Raw genomic sequence first — 18,121 nt, forward strand, 5'->3', positions numbered from 1 at the left:
GATCTAAAGAACTTGGAGAACCCCTAGGGACAGACTGAGAGTATTGATGAGGAGGAGAGGGCGTCTACAATTCTATCTATATCATTTTGGAGGACATCAAATAAACGCACGGGCCGCGATAAGCGCTGATTGCTACCCGTCAGCCCCAACGGGATCATATATCATGTCTTTTGGTGTGAACAATTCCATTGTATACTCAGACCAAGTGTACAATATGACTGGGGTCATGCGCCCGGGTGAATAGAGATAGAATCCATAGCAGAACTTTTTTTGAGAAACCAGGATTGCACAGTGAAGAGTACTGGGCCAGTGGATAGCATTGCACTTCTGTTAGAATCTGACGACTGCAGACAAGTCCAGATATCTCCAAATCTACGCCCCTCGTTGAAGCACTAGCATCGTTCCAAACACTGTCAACAACCAGCTCTCCCCCTCGAAGCTCCTTCGAACTGCACTTCAATCCTCCCATGAAATTATGAGCTCCGGTTCAGCCCCTCGTAGGTGTCCAAATGCTCGTAGAAATCGAATCTAAATCTCACTCCGTTCTCTTCGATGTCCAGGACAAGACTTCTACTGATTCTGTCCGCTCCCACCGGTATTTGCAGAAGTTGGAACCTATACACAATAGGTCCCCCTCCTGGATCCTATGGCTCATCTTGGAAATTGAGTCTAAGTCTCCGCGGCCTTGATATCCAGGACAAAAATCCTACTGATTCTTTCCACGCCCTCCGGTACTAGTCCCTCTCCTGGATTGCATGGCTCGTCTTGATTTTTCCTCTGTAACCTGAAGTTATGCGCAACCTGTCGCTGTCTCTCTATCCAACGGTTGTACGCTATCACCATCCGTCTTTGACTCTGCTCTAATTCCTCTGATAGGCGCTATCCGTGCTCATCTGTTGATGATATCCGGGTTTTTACTCAGTGTAATGCACCCAGACGATGGTTGGTTGTTGGGGCGTAAGTGTGACGTGTGTGTATATGTATATATGTTGCGATCGGCTCTAAATCTGTTGGGATATACTCGAGTACCAATCATGGAATCTGGATAGGCTCGGGCGAAGTGGTCTTCAACGATACCGAGGCGACTTTCGAGGATAGGCTGCGCCAGCACGTGTTTAACAGCCTCAAACCCTCCAAAGGTCCAGGCGTCTGTGCAGTCGGAGTAGCCAGTCCCATGGATGTTGAGGCGCGTGCCCATAGTGACTTTACGACACCAATCGTCATGTCGTCGATCGAAAGGCTACTTCAGCGTGTGGTATAGAGTATAGATTCGGTATACGGTCCTTCGGCTGTATTTTTCGGTCAGAATGGAGAATCTAACTCCTTAGCTAGGTTTCCGAACAAAGTTCACGTGGCTCGGGTCGGGTAAACAGCTAGCAAGTCCACCGCTGCAGTATTCGAAGAAGTGGGCGAGCGAGCACATGTATGGCACAACTTGTCTGATAAACCTGCGGCAGAGAATCTTCATCAAAGCAGTAACCCGGAAGCTGGGAGTCGGACGAGTTCGAACAACGCGTCTTCTCGAGCTGAGCTGCAAGAACAACAGCGAGCTGCTTAGCGATGCCAGAAAGGTATCTGAGACGAGGGTTGAGTGGCCATTCTAGACTGTAGTAAAGGCGGCTGGCCGTACGATAGAGGTAGTCTTTTCTGTTGCAGGTGTATCAAACAATGGCGTACCGAACAATGTCGCATTGGTTTGCTAGGACAGTGATATTGTGAGGGCGGTCGGAATCTCGAGTGGCTTGGAATTGCCCCACATTCTCTGCAGCCATAAAGCACAAGTTCATGGTCTTGGGCTCCGGGGAGTGCCCATCAAGCCTCGCAAGAATGGCTCTAGGTACCTTGTGTCAGCAAAGGGTCATATTGGGTGGAGCGGTATCCACTCACTGCACCAACGGAGCTGTCATTACCCCATTCTTGTTCGTTTGAGCCAAGATCTCTGCCATGATGTAGAACGAGAGGCATATAGTTGTGCCATAAGATTGTAAAGTAGACGGGCGTTTCGCTAGACTCCCTCCGTCAGCAAGTCCTCTTTACGCCTGTTAAGTTGTAGCACTTCTCACCTCGAGCCCGTAAATTCTAGACCAAATGATTCACTGTTCGACCGTCTTTTTTTAAGCTCAGGGAACTTTCTTAGGAGCTGAGACGACCGTGACACAAGAGATCCCGTTAGTGCGAAAATCCTGGAAGAAAGGCAAGAAAAAACTGTCACCGCCATTCAATCTCTTCACATACGCATAGAAGGCTTGAAACCGCACACATAAGATACGAACTCTCGTGTCTACTCGTTGTGTCCACTACGAGCACCCTTGCTCTCGAGACAGCATTACAAGCTGTAGCTTCTGTGGATTCTCCCTATCGGCCACATACTCCTCTTGTTTGCCCCGCACCACAATCATCAGCGATACATTTCAATCATATCACGCGGCTAGTCATGATCACAGATTTTGTGTTTGACAAGGGCGTCGAAGAGGAGATGTACTCAAGCGGATGCTCTGACGGGGAGCAGCATACAGAAGGGAGCGAATTGTTGTTTGTAGAGGAGTAAGCTACTTTCGAGCATTTGCGTAGCTCGACACGAATGCTAAAAGTCGTCAGGTTGCTTGTGGGAAGTCATGCCAGCCCTCCTGAGGTCATTTTCATCATGTTGGCTTTCATGGCCTTCGAGGACTTCCTCCACTTTCGTCATGCGTCTCCGACCTTTTTTCAGTTCACAACTAAATGGGAAGCCGCTATCGTTGCCTTATTCATCAAATCATGCGACATGGTCACAGCGGATAGGCTTTTTCGGACACTTTTACTCCAGGGTCCACTGACGTTAGACTATCTCCTACAACTACGACGACGTTGCACAACCGCAGGCAACTTGGCAAACGCTCTGACCCATCACCATTTACCCCAGAGCAACGTAAACTCGTTTTTCGAATACACCTGGGTGCAGTCAACGATAGGAGGAGGACCTGTACCCTCTCCAAATGCTTCAAATGCCCACAAGCTCAAGCGTTGCCTACTGTTACACATCCACTTTTTCGAGTCGCTGCGTGCTGGGCTGGTGAATCAGTTTGCGGTAGAGAATCAAGAGACCCAGGTCGGAACAGACGTCTCGCGATTCTTACAGGTCGAGGCAGAGACCTTGAGCCGTTACCCACCAAAAGCCATCGATCGCGTCCTGGGCGTCCACGAATGGCTCTTCGCAGTCATCGTATCAAGATGTGGCTTGTTGTATGAGCCACTACAAACTCTCTTCAGTGCGAATGAAAAATACATCTTCGAAGTTCTCGAGGTCGATCCCTTTCTGATCGGCGGGCACCCAGCACTGGAAGATGTCTTCAAATTTGTTCCAGTCTATCGTCTTGAACGCCTCTACTCTCGTCTGCATCAAGCGACGGCAACATCAACAGAGGCATTTAGACGTTATTTGCCAATACCTCGACAAGTCTTACCTCCACTAGAGCTGGAGATTGCGAAGAGAATTTCTTCGGTCCTTCCTACGGGATATGTTCGCAATCTCGGGTTCGCATGGCCAGGAGTGAGCAGAGAGAATGCAATCGCGCAGTTGAAGGAGTACTTACGGTCTGCTGAGGATAATGACGACGGGATCCTTGTCCCAAATACCACGGCCAATCAACCGGATGCGAATGCGAGTACTGAGACCTCACTTCGCGTGCCCTCTGAATGCCCTCCAACCTCTACAACCATCACCCAAAGTCTTCATCGTATGACGCGGCCAGAAAACCCTTCTGCACTCGAAGGTATCGGTCGACGTTAAAGCCAGCTCTGCTCTTGGTCCGGCAGGTACGTTCTTTTGGGGTACAGTCACTGTTGCTGAGCAAGAATTTTTATCTTTTAACTTTTTAGCAAGAAGTTTGCTAATGTAGTTGACCCATAGGCCCATCATTCATCCGCACCATTCATAGTCAGCCGTGGGACACTCGTACTTTGCACCATAGAACGCACCACAACCAACTTTTCGCCCTTGCTCCAGCACTAGCCATGACCAATCGTTAGCGATACCAAAGCTTGGGCAAAATCTGGGCCAGCTTCCTCGACCCTTACCACATACACATTCCTTCGCTATCCAAAAAGTCATTTCTCGGATTCCGACTAGAAAGAGCACGGAATTAGGGAGATACCACACATAGATAATTCGACTTCACGGTCACTGCAGTCGAGAGTGTGATCAAGCTGTTTCCTGTAACATAGAATGTCAATCTTGCGGGTGATAGAACGCTTTACACAATGAAATGCCATGAACGTTAGACTTGAAGCATTGTTGCCTCCAGACAAACAATAAACATGATAATAGAATGTTCTTGTAACAACCAAGACCCCTTACCGTGAAAGCTGCCCAAATTCTATTGGCTGAAACTGCTCCGTGACATCCGTGAATTTGCCTAGCCAGCCCGCACTTTCCTAGGTAGAACTTACAGGAAGCTTCACTCACAAGCCAGACATCACGCTCAGCATCGCAACATTTTTCACCTCACATTCTTTTAATATATATATATATGAAAACGAGATCCTCCCCCAAAGTAGAGTACCTCGCTACTCTCGCGCCCAAGTCCCTATCCACGTCTCTTCCAGATCCAAACCTGGAACGTATTCCACCCTACCGGAGAAAAATCGATGTACGACGCCAGCTTCACCGGCTGGTGGCAGTGGGTGGTCGACATCGTTCGGTGCTGGCTGCCGTAGGCCTCTTTGGTCATCCTCTGGTCCGATCGCGGAGATTGTTGGCCCGCCAGCAGCTTTCAATTCTCCTATCAGGCTATCAATGCCACTATCCCGATCGTGATCCAAACCTGGAACGTATTCAACCCCGTCGGCGAAATTTCCATGTACGATGCCAGCTTTACCGGCTGGTGGCAGTGGGTGGTCGACTACCTACCTGGACATGCATCGCAACAGTTATCCATCGCCGAAGGCAAGAACGTGTCTCTAGCGGAGACTGCAACCTACATCCAGAACAAGCTCGCCGTCAGCATCTGCAGCACCGCCCAACAGTACTGCGTCGGACCGGCACTCCGGCAGTACCAGAACACCACCCAGTGCTACGCCTACCTCACGCAACAGACGCGCTTCGGAGAAGCATACGAGCTCTCGTTTGGGTCGCACCAGAGTGAGGCAGGCTTTCGTTGATCTGACCCGCTCATCCCCAAAAATCTTGGTGTGGATGTCAGCATCCGCCTTCAAAAGGCACGTTTGAATTGTGCCTCTACCACATCTGCTTCTCGCACTTTTGTGATTTGCCCCCTTGGTTCGGGGAAGCCTACGATTTAGGTACGTGTTCCAGGGATTCCTTCCCTGTCAAAGCGAGACTGACAGAGATCACAGGCCGTAACACCCTCCTCTGCCGCATGGTTCACCAGAACATGGTACCCTTCCGTCCAGTGCTGCACGGTCCTCACATCGGACCATCCAGAGGGGGCTTCTGTGTCGACACGCCGTCGTAGGCTGATACCAGTGGGTGTTTTCCAAGAGTGTTACAAAGTTGGTCATTTGTGAGGTTCGGAAGCGCTATGGACCGCGTCGAACAGGGTATAACGTGTGTACAGCTGAGCTCGCAAAGCAGCTATCTCTGGCCGCTTCTCTCCGATCGGCAGCCTCAAAGATGGAGGGTGATAGTGTATCACCGTTGGATAGGAGACAGCGAGAGATGGCGCAAAACCTGCGGCTACAGTAGGTAGAGACCCACAGCCTCAGATAACCTATCTGGGAATCATTACTCACAAGACCAGGCTTCGCAAATGTGACAATCCTTCTCGAAGCTTGGAGCTCCGGAAGTGGGCCGTGTTTTATCGTGCTCCAGAGACACAGGCCTTGAGGGTGAGTACGATGTTATGGCTCCTTCCTCGATGATGGCCCAGAACGATTGAACTGACAGGAAAATCCTGGGTAGGATCCGAGAACAACACACGGCCAACGCCTCTAGCTCACAGTAAGCACACCCCACGACGTCCAGGGGTCTAGAAGAAGTTGCGCAAGATGGATCAGGCGAACGTCGATCTCACTATTGCTAGCAAATTTACTCCGTAAGAGAAGGGTATTTGACTTTAACGTCAGGGGTGCCGGCATTACATACCTTACACATTCGCCCACGAAAAGCATTTGTGCTTCCCGCGTCTCTCTCCTCATCTTCCTCGGATACAGCCAGTTGGATCATGTTCTCAGGATGCTGACGGTCAATGACGCAGTACCACCAACATGGTTCACCTTCCGAGTTCCCCAAGTGGCAGGCGCGAGGATGTTGGCATGGCTAAAGCCATCTTCTTCAAGCAGACTGAGTACTGGATCTGGTGCTACCGTGGCAAGGTAACAAACCGGTGCCGGCGGCTTCCTGCTGGAAAGGCTCCGGGATTTGCCGGGGAAGAGGGTCCTTGAGAAATATTCGGGAGATATTCAGCGCTACTGGAGACGCTCCGGTGGGATGGATGTGGCGAGGGGATTTGAGGATCAGTGGGTGTATTTGGCTGATTGCGAGCTGACGTGGGAATATTGAGTGTGTATACCCGCTCTGATGAACGCCCTAGGCAAGGTTGGCTGACTGGGAGAGTTGTACAGGAGGCGAAGCCACTGGTGCTCTGGCTCTCTCGTTGAGCGCGTTGGCTACAGCAAACATGACGATCATCGCCATCGTCGTTGGTGCCTTGGCTCCTCCGTGAGCGCCGTCTCCAGCACTCAATACCCTCATGCTTCACGTCTGCCCCCTCACCTCGCACCTCATCTCGCAGACCAGCAGACACCTCCTAAGACTTTGATCACACGCAGCGACGACAATGAGAAGAACTACACCCACGACGAGCTCTTCACTCTGCAGAAGAAGTTCTTAGACAACTTCATCGCACCCAACAACACCATTCAGGTAAGGTTTTCCACTCCGGATCTCAGATCACACCTCAGATTCCCCAGTACTGACATCTTCCACAGGCAAAGTCTATCAACTCCTCTTTGCTGGCCGACAATGTTCAAGGCCGTGTCGATATCACACGCACCTTCGATGGCCGTGAGCTCAATACCGAGTACCTGTTCTATGATCCCCTACCTATAGCCGACGACGTTCGAAGCCGCGTTGACATTACGCGTACCTTCGATGGCGTGAGATGGATACAAGCGAATCCTAAGTGGAGATAATACGATTCAAGTGGGGTTCCTGAACCGTGGCTAAGAAGGTCTCTTGATACTGGGATGACGCTTTGCGCGCAATAGCCTGATCACTTTCAGAGACATGGTGTACTTTGTCCCAAGCCATGTCCCTCGGATCAACCGTGTTCTGCAGTGTAAGTCGAATAAGCTTTCAAGCCATGGATGCATTCCCTGTATCGTGGAATCCCAAAAGCCCCATGCCCACAGTCATGGACATCGAAGTTGCAAGCTTTGAACTGGAACCTGCGTAGAAGACATGTCAGCGACCTTGCAAGTGTCCCTGGACATCCAATCGAGGAACATAATCCTATCCCCGTGACGGCGAAGATCCCTTCAAGCCGGTTCAACTCTTTTGCGCAGAAAGCCAGCCTCTGCATGCTCACCAATACCTTCCAAAAATACTTCCCAAACACCCGTGGGACTACCTCTGTGGAGCAACTGTCGCTTCAATCCAAATGCCGTAAAGACCCTGTTCGTGAAACGTCTGGGATACGATGTTTCAATACCAGCTCCACCATTGAACCTGAAGAAGGCGAAAGGCCAGTGGAGCAGGCGATTGAGAATTTTCAAATCGCTTTCAGGCTTCCTCGCCCACAGTCGTGGATGTCGCGTCCGACCCATCTTCGACCACTTCTTCTAATTTTCCGCGCTGGCCGCGGTACCTTGCTTTGTTGTTTGCTGATTTTGGAAAGCTCGGGGCACAACCTGCGTGGGAAATTGGTTGGCGACTTCTGAGGTTTTGCTCGGTAGTTCTCGTTTACTTCAGACCTTCCTTCACACTGAGATCAGGAGCGTTCGTGGGAAATTACCGCTTCTCTTTCCGTCAGAAATGGGGAAATCCGTTCGAGCTCACGAAATCCGCAACGAACCCGCGCGGAAAAGGGAAGAAGAGACGAGCTCTGACGTAACTGCAAGCTAGCACTCGAAGAGATCCAGAACCTTAAGAACACCATCAGCGACGCTGAAAAGCCAATGGAGCAATCACGTTTGATTGCAAGCTTCACGTGCAATGAAGCTCCACTTCCTGATTGAATTCCCGACCATATCAAACAACGTTCTTCGATGCGGAGTTTGCTTTTGAAGAGATTTTGGTTCTCCCGGAAGAGGCTTCCAGGCACCAGCACTCTATCCTCTGGATTTTGACAAGATCGCCAGAGACGGTTTCTCTTGGAACTCCCCGTCTGGTCCAATGGTGGCGCCCAAAGCCAAGAACCGTGTACTGGGCATCTGCGCGGGCGGTGGCCTTGGTCACACAGCGGTCAATCTCTCAACGAAAGGCATCCTCTAGCATCTCCATTAGCCCACTTGCTAAACACATCTAGAGCAAGGGATGCAGTTACAGTTTCATCGAATACGACGATCCAGCTTCAGCAGAACGCGCCATGCAGAGTCTCACTGGTCGTCGCGTCCATCAAGCGGCAGGGAATCAGAGAGTCCAAACCGTCCGTCGATAAGCCTAGATTAGTTCAAATTGAAGCCGTTTAATTTATGATTGAATCGTCCGTGTAGTTAGTAGCTTAGACCATCCCAATCCAAATTGGACCATCTGTTCTAAACCTCACCTTAGTCCAGCATGATCAGGAAGCTAGTACCGAAACGGCTAGCATATCAATCCAGATTGATTAGCCGACGTGCTCCAAAATCTCAGCCCTATCACGATTCAAAATACGTCCTTCATACTCAGATATTCACAGAAAATAAGAAGCACCGCAACACCATTGTATCAGCGCCATTAGGAATCGGCTCTAATACGAACTAAATATCTCCGCCAAACATTCACTACAAAGCTAAATATATATTCGCTACAAATCTACTTAAGCGTCGGACGATTTGCCCAAACCGTTCGTCCGCACACCTCAAACCAATTCAGACGGTCCTACGATATCCTCAAACCGTCTAGACCGGAGGGTCCAGACCAATAGTCCGGGAATGGGGGGCGGACGATCGAGTGCCTTGCTAAGCGGCAAGCTCACCGGGCGTGGAGCCAATGGTAAGTCAAACATAGCGTCAATCCCTAGGATCAGAGTGTTAACGAGAGTCCGCAGGATCAGCCGCTGAGGAGGTCCTCGGCAGTTTGTGAGGACCTGAGCGTCACTGGATTGACATACATGGAACGAGGAGAGCACTGGAAGACGTTATATCGTCATGAAAGATACGAGATACATGATGTATGCGGTGCCATTGTTCCTGCCGACTTTCGTCTCTGAAAAGTAGCGCAACTGGGATGTGCGGAGACCACAATACCTTTCGCTGAGTACATGGAGGCCGCCGAGTGGACCTCCAGGAGTCGTGCAAGGTTTCCTCCGCAGCGGTTCCTCGCCTTTTGCCGGTCCGACGAGGCTTGTAATGCGGTCTCGGCCTTCACGTGGTGCAAGCATTGAAGAGATCATGAACCACAAAAAACCCCTCAACATCATCGAACCCTCTCTCAAGCACGGCATCTCCAAGGTCTCTATTCCATCCTGACAGACATCGCTAGGCTTGACGGCCATTGGAAACTAACGGATCACCGAAGAACCAGCCGTTCAAATCGACAGGAGTGTGATGCTTCAACTGCACATCCATCTCATGGTCAGAAATCTGTCCGGATATCTTTCAAGAATCGAGCTTCAGCAAACCTGGGATTCTAATGCTGTCGAAGCCATGCATCTAAATTCCGAACTTGCTGCCCATGGGCCCGCGGTCCTGCCTCAGCCCAAGCAACATGTGCAACCACGATGGGAACTTGACGTAGGATTCTTTAGCCCTTAGGCTCTTAACGGTATGGCCGTCACTGTCCTCCAGGTTACCTTTCTCACTGTGGCAGAGGCTGAACTCATGAAGGACGGGATCGAGGCAAAATGTCTGCACCAAGCCATGGCTTTGCTCGCTCTCCACGGTGATATTGTGACTAAGGGGGCGCAGGTCTGGGATCCCTGTAGTGTTGGCCAAGAATTTGGATTAGTATCTAGTCCACTGCTATACAGAATAATCATAGCCATTCGCACTTAGATAACTGCACAATTCGCCACAGTGGGACTGTGGGTTAGTGGGTCCATTATGAGGCCATAGCGTTGGTGGTTGTTTGATCAACCGTTCCATCAATATGCGATATGCGATAGTAGGGAGACAGGTGGGCATGGCGAGTACTACACCCTTTGTAGGGTGCTTCTAAACCTCAGCCAACGCTAGTGTACAGTACCGGAGAGCCATTAGGTCGACCCAGCCACATTCCCCTGATTAGTAAGAGATTGCAGTAGTAAATAGGGGATACGTCCTAGCTAATCTTACCGTCTTCCCCATACCTCGCTATCGCCACCCTCTACCCTTCTATCTCTTCCACACCTCGCTATCGTCAAATCTTCGCGTATACCATTCCCAATAGCCTCAATATCGTACCCCCGCCTCGTACGCCAGCCCCCATAGTATGGGGGCTTTGAGGATATCTAGGAGGAGCTCGCGAACGAATTTTTACTACTCAAGGAAGAAGATAGTGGCTCCAGCGATGGCGAATGGAGCAGGCCCACCTATTCTGACGCGTCCAGGTCACCGTCGCCCCCCTCGAAGCCCTCTACCTCCCCCTCCTCCCACAAACGTAAGGCGTTTACCTCTCTAGACGAGCGGAAAAAATACCCCCGGAGCTGGCGTCAACAATGCTGAAGTTACCCCCTTATACCCCAGAGACGCGTCAAGCTGCTTTCTCGTTAGGCACACCTATTTACTAAACAGTTGAAGAATTCGACGCGTACTGGCCTTTGGTAGACAATTTCTGGGTATGCAATAAGCCCATGATGGGCATAATATAGCCAGATTAGAGGTGCCTCCGAGGTGGTATCGCATGGAGGATGCGGAGTAGATACATAGCCCCCCAATGGAACCCCTCTATGGCGACAGCGAGGTGTCCCTAAACCCCTCATAGTAGACTATCAACTCCGCTATATCCTCTATATAAATTCCGCCCTGACAGGTAGCAATACAGGCGGACTACGATGGCAAGCCTAAAAGCCTTTCCCGTCTTATTCCTCGTTCTATTATAAGTAATAGCGAGATCGCTAACGACGACAACGATGTCTCGGCGACGTCGCGCTTTATTTTGATATGGCGGTTATACAAATATAGCGCAGCCACCCTGAAACTATGCTAACGGTATTTTATTTAGCATTGGCTGAGGTATAGAAGCACCCCTATTTGTATGACCACTGCACCAGCAGTTGGCTCTTCATTCGAATTGTTCTCTTTCAGAGCCATATCATTCTTCTCCCTCCCACCCACACCTATATATAGCTTCATTTTTCACTCCAGGGCATGTCGCTTAGACATGGGAGTTTTTCTAGCGCTGGGGGGCCTTTCTGGGCTATTTGCATGTCCAGAAAGGTCTTGGCTGCCCCAGTGTTGGATATGCCCAATCATCTATATACATATCCGCTTGTGCATACGTCATTTCTGTATGGCCTCACTGTTTGCGAGCACTAATCTATGCTATAGATCGAGTCCCTCATCGGCCCATCATTGTGCCTCTGTGCTTGTAACAGTGAGCCACCGGAAAGTAGTGAAAGATCACATACCTGAGGTGATATTCATCGCCCCAAAGTGAATCGCGCGCTAAGAGCACTCGTGAGGAAGACATCCTCTTCTTCGGCCTTTGTCTCAAAGCCCCAAGACTCACTACCACACCCTCTTCTAGGTCAAAGACTTGCGTATCGAATGAGCCGGTTATGGCTGCAGACCTGATCTCGTTTGTATTCAACCTTGCGCAAAGCGCGCTCAGGGAATCATGGTCTTCCATCTTCTGGGACACAGCGTCCACGATCACCACCTGTTTTCGGAAAACACGCTACCAGTGAGCGCAAAAATCCTAATGCAACGTCAAGGTCAGCTCTTGGAAGCTGTCAAAGACAGTGTGAAACTGTGGCCGCTGGTCTTTTGATCATCGAGAGCAGACACAACGTTTCAAACCAGCAGTCAGCTGTGTTGGCCGCACACTAATCGGGCTTTGCATGGTGTCCGGAGTGCTCTGTATGTTCATAAACCCCCTCTTCAACAGCCGTCAACCGTGTCTGCATACAGCAGGAAGAACTAATCTGTCCCTAGCTGCGCGTCTCAAAACACTTGAGATAGGTAATTTCAAGCAGCTGAATTCCATCCGGGTCCTAGTACTAGCCATCTACTCCTGCACACTTGCCTTCATCTTCACTGGCGGTCTTCTCATCAACGCCTGGGACTTTACTACCGAAGACCGCCGAGGGTGCCCATCCTGCAAGAAGAAAGAAGAGATGGATGCAAAAGGAGCGACCATTGCCGAACCTACCAAAGAACCAGGACCAGCTCCTGTGAAAGGGCTGTCGCGCTGCCATTGACGTCTGCCTCGTCGGCTACGTCGGTGGCAAGGTCTTCCTGTACCTCTTCCTGGTTGAGCGAGCGCACCAACTCGTGGCCACAAAGCTGCCAAGACTCCGCGACCCTATCTACCTTCTAGGAATCGCTATCGTCCTCTTCGGCTTCGGTGTCCTAGCTGTCTTTGCCTTTGAGACTAGATTGAGTTTCTTGCGCAAACCGTCTTTAGAATCAGCTTATTTACACCCCTACAAACGCGGCCACAGCCGGCAAGAAACCCAGCGTTTCTCATTTCAGAAAGTCATGCCTATACAGCTTACCCAAGCAGCTATGGCCTGGCTCCAGGTCATTGGCGGGGTTTTGGTGATCTTCAACGCTCAGTGAGTGATGTTTGCAGGTTCACTGTGGCGAAATATTACTGACTTCACTGCAGAGGATTTGTTCGGGCAAGACTCCAACCGAAAATAAAAGGTGTGTCTGTTAATCTTGCGTCAAGTCATACGACGTCTTTCAAGCCTATGACGAAGCCGTTCTCCTCCTGCGGAAAGACTCACGGCGATATGCCCCAGGCCCATCGTGAACAGGCAATATTCTCCTTCAAGCCCAAGTCTGACGGTAAAAAATGTCGCAGTTATTGTACCAACAGCGGAACCTCGCCCTTGCTTAGTCGTCGACGACACCGTTGCCTAGCCGAAAGGCTTGCTATTACCACCATCATGCGAACATCCGACGAGATCAAAGCTCACCTCCACCATGGTGTTCATGAGCTTCGTCAAGTCCAACAACTTTTAGCTACCGTTCCAGATCGCATTCAGACCGTTTTTGATGCGATCCAAGCATGCAACGCTCGTGCTGACGATATTGACCCTACCATCGATACACTCAATCACTGGAGTCACACACTGATCGAAGAGATGGGTACCCAATACCGCTGTCGGTCTATTGCTTGTCGAGCGTAAGACGCAGCAATGTAGAGCTGAAAGAGGCTCTACGAGATAAGATTGCCGCTCTCGTCAAACAGGATGCCGAACTCCAACGGCAGATCACAGCAGCTGAAGCCTCCCACTTCAAGGATGACAATCACAAAGAACGGGTCAATGCACCTGATCGCAGGATGCATCGTTACCAACAACGTCTTCGTTGACCACTGCGTAGTAAGTCACAACACTGTTGGAATGTCTGAGATCCCGCTGACAAGCACTTTCCAGTCACGGCAAACACCGCCAAGCGCACTATCAGCTCCGCAAGCAGAACACCTTCATCTTTGGCAATCTCTGCTTTGACCTCAAGACATAGCGTTAAGCGTTGAGCTTTTGGACTGGGGTTCTGAAGCATGGTTCTCTTCATTCATCGCCCGCAAAGCAGGTATTCAACCCACGAGACGACGGGCTCCCGGGCTATGCGGAGACAAGTGCCACGCCTTTGGATGCGCGCTTCACTACATCCGCCCTCAGATCATCATCAGATCCAACATGCCGAGGTCATGCGCAGAGACCTGAAAGCTCTCAACATTTTCGTGTGGCGTTGTGGCGTTGGCGTTGAAGCCTGTCGCATAGTGCAGCATCTAGCACATCCACGACACAATCATTCTTTTTGCTCCTCAAGAATAGTCAGACATTTAGCCTGGTTCAGGGTCTTCAGTACGGGCATGGATTAGGAGTGCGTCTGGTGAAGGTGCCTCAGCTGCTGAAAAAGATTGCCGGCCGCAGGCCTTATGGTATTAATGAAGCTTCGTACGGTGCCCCTCAAGGGTGTTACCAAACCAAGCTAATCTCTGACCAACCCCCGGCTACCATCGCATGGATTGCCCGTCTCTGGACCTTCTTTCGATTTTCTTTCGACAGTGTCCTGGTGTCCCCTGGAACCAGCGGCCTGACTATCTCGCTGTGACCCAGCGTGCTGATCCAGCAAGAACAGTTACTACATACAGTAAGGCTCGGGGAAGTTATTAAGCAGACCGAGTTGCTGACGATTATCAGGCTTCTCTTCGTCCAGGTGTTTCTGCCGCCGATGTCACGTCTTTCGTGTATGGGTAAGCAGACCTTGTAGTCAAATCTTTTTAGCCATGGTAGTTGACAACCTCACAACAGCTCAAGCGGAATTGCTATCCCAGAACATGAATACCATGAATCGTCGTGGAGAAGCCTTTCGGCAAGGGATTGGATAGCTCGCGAGAGCTTCAGAAGGCCTTGAGCCAGATTAGAAAGAGGAGGAGATCTTCCGTATCGATCATTACTTGGGAAAAGAGATGGTGAAGAACATCATGATTCTCCCATTCGGAAATGAGTCCTTTGATGCTGCCTTGAATCGCAATCACAATGACAACGTTCAGATATCTTTCGAAGAGCCAATCGGTACCGAAGGCGGAGGAGGCTACTTTGATGTAAGAGGCCCCACCACCTGTACTTCAACGGAGGCTGCTTCTTGAGATGTTTCTCGATCTTGGCCACTAGCTGGTGTTAGGCTCCTGCTTATGATGGCTGTGTATACGTCTAAGCCGATTCCGGGACTGACTGAATGCAGTAGAGAGTTCGGCGAGCTATCTGGGAAAGGTTAACATAAATCCAGCATACGGCGCCTTCCAGGCCTACTATGAGGCCGTTCTCCTCCCTACCGAATCGCCAGCTACAATTGCCTGGATCGGGAGCTTTCAGCTCTTCTTTCTATTTTCTATGAGTATCATGGTTAGCCCACTCATTGACAAAGGCTACTTCCGTCTCGGCTTCAACGGAGGCTGTTTTCTGATGTTGGTATCGATTTTGAGCACTAGCTGGTGCCATAAGTTCTGGGAACTGTTATTTGTTCAAGTGATCTTGACGGGCATCGGCATGGGCATGGCCTTTGGGAGTGGGATCCTGGTCCTGCAGTCCTACTTCACCAGTCACTTGGGCATCGCAGCTGGTCTTACATCTGCAGGTGGATCTGTCGGTACGTGATCTGTTCTTTTTGGCCACAATACTATTCAACTTATAATCATCAGCAGATGAAGAGGGGTCAAGACTTCAGCTGTCCACTGGGGGGGTGGGGGTGGTTATCAGGAGCAGCACGCCATTGAGTTCAAGGCCAAAGAAAATTCTGGTACATTTATAGAATAGACGATAAAACAAGAATGCAATCAAGCTCGAGAAAATTCTTCTTTATTCCATGACATTCTTTTTGAAACACAAGATATTCCAGGAGAACCTCCGGCACTCCCTCAAAGTATACCTCACATATCTTCGGAGCTCTCATGGTCAGAGATATCTGAGGCCAGTCGCAACCCACTCGAAGCTCTACTGAGATGACATGTCCTTTGCAGTGAATCAGATAAGGAGAATCCATTGCACCAACCATTTCAAGTCTTTACGTTCACATATTGATACTGGATAGACTGCTGAGGTTTGTGAAAGTCAAGACGCGACGGCGGGACCTCGGCTAGTCTAACGATTCTGGGCTAGGCCTCCGCCGCTTCAACTTTGTAGATATCTCACTACATGAAGTACGTAGTATCACCACGTGACTTTGTAAATCTAAACGCGATCTCCTAGAAATGCAAGCCAAAGCCCTAATCCTGTTTGCGTCTCCACCAAACAAAGCATCCCAGGTATATAAGCAACCTCTTAGGAGACGTATGCAATGCACCAAGCTCAGATCTGGATGTGAATGCAGTCTCTAGTGACAGTCTGTAAATGCACCAAGGCCTAAGTAGCTTGACTGATGAAGCTGGGGAATGAATGGAGAGCCAGTCTGACTGACGGTAGAGTCTGTGAATGAATAGGTACCGTGAACGCTTAGCCAATGAATAAGTGCGTCGATGAATGAACTGCGTGAGAAGTCGAATTCGATTTATTATGATGTCTGCCGGATGAATGGAGAACATCACACTTCGTCCGACGATGAAGTCTGGGAATGAATGGAGAAAGTGACTCCCACGACGACGGTGAAGGCAGAGGATCGGCAGGATCGGCAGCATCCACGGGTATTTAAACCCTCTCTATCTCCCACCTTCTCCCTACTTTTTCATCTCTCATGCAGAAACTTCCTTTGCCTATACATATATACTACATTTTTGCTTGGCTTCTATCCTTTTGTGATATATACAAGTGTGGCGTCTACCGCTTTGTGGTATACACAAGCGTGGCTTCTACTCCTTTATGGTATACACAAGCTTGGCCTCTACTCCTCTACGTTATCACCAAGGTTGGACTCTATCACTGCCTGGTATGCACAGTCATGTTAAAGGGCCTAATTCATGTTGAGGATTGGCAAACATTTTGAGGTTTATGCCCGGTGATGCTACTTCCTCTGACTCTACAAACTTGCATTTGTGGCGTATCATGCGGGTGTTACCTGCCAGACCACTCGACTTGGACTAGCTTAGCTAAACTACGTATGCCACATCGTTCAATTACTTTGAGGTGAAAATGCTGTGAGAATCCTGTATTCTGGTCTCCACTTGGGTTTAGTCCCCGAAATCTTAACTATCTTTAAAGGCAAAGCGTTCTGAAACCTACTCGCAGGAGGGGTGATTTCAATGGCGGAAACTTGTGGCAGCAAGCCCGCGATGCAATTTACAATACCCGGAAATGAAAATTTCAACAGCTTCAAGAACTGCCTTTCTTCCACGCAACTCTTCCCTGCATCTGCTCCACACCAGCTTGGCATCCACAGTTTCATGTCAGTATTTTGGTTACACAAAACTAGAGCTCAGGAGTACATTTGACGATCAAACACACAGCCTCCTTGCTGTGCCTTGACAATTACCACTACAACTGCACAAGCCAACAGTTTGATCATCCAGTATGCTTATCTACCTTGTTCACGGTTTCCGCTAGCAGCGTAACCAAGGTCATCCTCCTTCAGACAAGACTGCCCACAACACGTATGAAGCGCAAGATGCGATCCAAGTCTGGCACAGTCGTGAAACATCGCTGCCAGGGCTCATGGGTCCTTCGCATCTCACTGAACCAGAGCTTAGCGGTGAAACGGAGTTCCAAGAGACAGTGAACTTTCGGTCTACCGTGACCCCAACTTAGACAGCATACGGCAACGCTCCTAGCCCATACGCGTTTCGGAAGAACATCAACAATTCTTGGTGTGCTCACCTCAACGTCTACAAGTTCTATCGAGGCAGCTCTACAACCTGGTTTCGTGAAGTTTGATGCTCCATGGCCACAACCGCAGTACCTAAGGGTTTCTACGGATTCAACCTCGAAAATTTTCAAGTTTGGTTGATGCAGATCTGCAGCTGAGGTTGCTGGAAGCTTCATGCTCCATCACCTCGACCACAATATCCAAGATCAATTTTCCATCGACTAACAAATTAGCAAACGTATCCTGTCACAGATTTGTCAATACAGAGGTCATACGCCGGCGGCTCACTGAACGATCAAGCCTAGAAAGAGGGTACGACGCGTCACAAACTACATGGAGCATCCGGCTACTGATACGCGTGGGAGAATTTACACAGCCTGAAGTCGAAGGTGTGACTCGGTTCTACTGTTGGAAGCCATGAAAAAGAAGCATGTGCTCGGATTTCTGCTATGAGCAGTGTTGGCTTGGGACATTCGCACTGTTAAGGATCCAGGAGATGATAGAAGGAACGCTATCATCAGGCAACATGAGTTCCGGTAAGATACCACCGGCTTTATGCAGCGTCAAGAGATTACTTCTCCAACTAACATGA

The 18,121-nt window shown here is 49.9% G+C and overlaps 9 protein-coding genes across 9 annotated transcripts; 6 read left to right on the forward strand and 3 right to left on the reverse strand.

Moving 5' to 3' along the window:
• Nucleotides 1-1,661: 1,661 nt before the first annotated feature.
• Nucleotides 1,662-1,946, reverse strand: HO173_006233 (uncharacterized protein; the record flags this gene model as incomplete). The annotated part of the gene is made up of 2 exons (XM_037308144.1): nt 1,662-1,833; nt 1,888-1,946. 2 exons carry the CDS (start codon nt 1,944-1,946, stop codon nt 1,662-1,664), a joined length of 231 nt encoding a protein of 76 aa, XP_037164918.1.
• Nucleotides 1,947-2,434: 488 nt separating this feature from the next.
• On the forward strand, nt 2,435-3,769 carry HO173_006234 (uncharacterized protein; the record flags this gene model as incomplete). The annotated part of the gene is made up of 2 exons (XM_037308145.1): nt 2,435-2,544; nt 2,599-3,769. 2 exons carry the CDS (start codon nt 2,435-2,437, stop codon nt 3,767-3,769), a joined length of 1,281 nt encoding a protein of 426 aa, XP_037164919.1.
• Nucleotides 3,770-4,545: 776 nt separating this feature from the next.
• Nucleotides 4,546-5,499, reverse strand: HO173_006235 (uncharacterized protein; the record flags this gene model as incomplete). The annotated part of the gene is made up of 3 exons (XM_037308146.1): nt 4,546-4,884; nt 4,960-5,163; nt 5,380-5,499. The coding sequence occupies 3 exons, from the start codon at nt 5,497-5,499 to the stop codon at nt 4,546-4,548; spliced, it is 663 nt and encodes a 220-aa protein (XP_037164920.1).
• Nucleotides 5,500-5,611: 112 nt separating this feature from the next.
• HO173_006236 (uncharacterized protein) lies at nt 5,612-7,394 on the forward strand (the record flags this gene model as incomplete). The annotated part of the gene is made up of 8 exons (XM_037308147.1): nt 5,612-5,679; nt 5,739-5,830; nt 5,900-5,938; nt 6,021-6,312; nt 6,562-6,862; nt 6,928-7,025; nt 7,207-7,277; nt 7,351-7,394. The coding sequence occupies 8 exons, from the start codon at nt 5,612-5,614 to the stop codon at nt 7,392-7,394; spliced, it is 1,005 nt and encodes a 334-aa protein (XP_037164921.1).
• Nucleotides 7,395-11,628: 4,234 nt separating this feature from the next.
• HO173_006237 (uncharacterized protein) lies at nt 11,629-12,121 on the reverse strand (the record flags this gene model as incomplete). The annotated part of the gene is made up of 3 exons (XM_037308148.1): nt 11,629-11,644; nt 11,688-11,938; nt 12,104-12,121. 3 exons carry the CDS (start codon nt 12,119-12,121, stop codon nt 11,629-11,631), a joined length of 285 nt encoding a protein of 94 aa, XP_037164922.1.
• A 19-nt stretch (nt 12,122-12,140) lies between these two features.
• On the forward strand, nt 12,141-12,479 carry HO173_006238 (uncharacterized protein; the record flags this gene model as incomplete). The annotated part of the gene is made up of 1 exon (XM_037308149.1): nt 12,141-12,479. One exon carries the CDS (start codon nt 12,141-12,143, stop codon nt 12,477-12,479), a length of 339 nt encoding a protein of 112 aa, XP_037164923.1.
• Nucleotides 12,480-13,172: 693 nt separating this feature from the next.
• Nucleotides 13,173-13,415, forward strand: HO173_006239 (uncharacterized protein; the record flags this gene model as incomplete). Its single annotated transcript, XM_037308150.1, has 1 exon — nt 13,173-13,415. One exon carries the CDS (start codon nt 13,173-13,175, stop codon nt 13,413-13,415), a length of 243 nt encoding a protein of 80 aa, XP_037164924.1.
• A 63-nt stretch (nt 13,416-13,478) lies between these two features.
• Nucleotides 13,479-13,739, forward strand: HO173_006240 (uncharacterized protein; the record flags this gene model as incomplete). The annotated part of the gene is made up of 2 exons (XM_037308151.1): nt 13,479-13,610; nt 13,665-13,739. The coding sequence occupies 2 exons, from the start codon at nt 13,479-13,481 to the stop codon at nt 13,737-13,739; spliced, it is 207 nt and encodes a 68-aa protein (XP_037164925.1).
• A 1,398-nt stretch (nt 13,740-15,137) lies between these two features.
• Nucleotides 15,138-15,546, forward strand: HO173_006241 (uncharacterized protein; the record flags this gene model as incomplete). Its single annotated transcript, XM_037308152.1, has 2 exons — nt 15,138-15,384; nt 15,437-15,546. The coding sequence occupies 2 exons, from the start codon at nt 15,138-15,140 to the stop codon at nt 15,544-15,546; spliced, it is 357 nt and encodes a 118-aa protein (XP_037164926.1).
• Between the last annotated feature and the right edge of the window lie 2,575 nt (nt 15,547-18,121).

This window comes from Letharia columbiana (assembly GCF_014066305.1).
Source record: "Letharia columbiana isolate WasteWater2 chromosome Unknown Sc0000018_s1, whole genome shotgun sequence".
Classification (NCBI taxonomy): Eukaryota; Fungi; Ascomycota; class Lecanoromycetes; order Lecanorales; family Parmeliaceae; genus Letharia; species Letharia columbiana.